Source organism: Tupaia chinensis, unplaced genomic scaffold, assembly GCF_000334495.1.
Source record: "Tupaia chinensis unplaced genomic scaffold, TupChi_1.0 Scaffold000355_1, whole genome shotgun sequence".
In the NCBI taxonomy this organism is placed as follows: domain Eukaryota; kingdom Metazoa; phylum Chordata; class Mammalia; order Scandentia; family Tupaiidae; genus Tupaia; species Tupaia belangeri.
Window position 1 is genome coordinate 1,681,357 of NW_006159850.1, and position 479 is coordinate 1,681,835.

Sequence of the window (479 nt, forward strand, 5' to 3'; positions counted from 1 at the left end):
CGCTGCAGAGGGACGGCGTGTACCGCTGGTTCTCCGAGCTGCCGTCGCCGCAGCGCGTGGAGTTCCTGTGCGGCCTGCTGGACCTGTGCATCCCGCTCGAGCTGCGCTTCCTCGGCTCGTGCCTCGAGGACCTGGCCCGCAAGGACTACCACTCGCTGCGCGACTCGGAGATCAAGGCCAACAACCCGGCCGACCTGGGCAGCCTCACCAACCTGACGGACGAGGTGGTGCGCAGCAAGCTGCTGGTGTCGCTGGCGCTGCTGGGCTCGGAGCAGCGCGAGGCGGCAGGCGTGCTCTACCGCACGCTCACGCACATCGACTCCATCATCCACAACTACGGGCTGCAGCTCAACGAGGGCCGCACGGGCGATGAGTTCCTGCTGCTCTTCACCATGGCCTCCAACCACCCGGCCTTCAGCTTCCACCAGAAGCAGGTGCTGCGCCAGGAGCTCACGCAGATCCAGAGCAGCCTGAGCGGC

At 67.4% G+C, this 479-nt stretch overlaps 1 protein-coding gene across 1 annotated transcript in view; it reads left to right on the top strand.

The window, feature by feature from the left end:
• LOC102499047 (zinc finger CCHC domain-containing protein 14) overlaps window positions 1–479 on the top strand; it is a gene marked incomplete at its 3' end in the record, with an annotated part of 72,788 nt that overhangs the window by 2,276 nt on the left and 70,033 nt on the right. Inside the window, 1 exon segment of the mRNA XM_027773443.1 lies at window positions 2–479. Coding sequence (XP_027629244.1) covers window positions 2–479 — 478 coding nt within the window.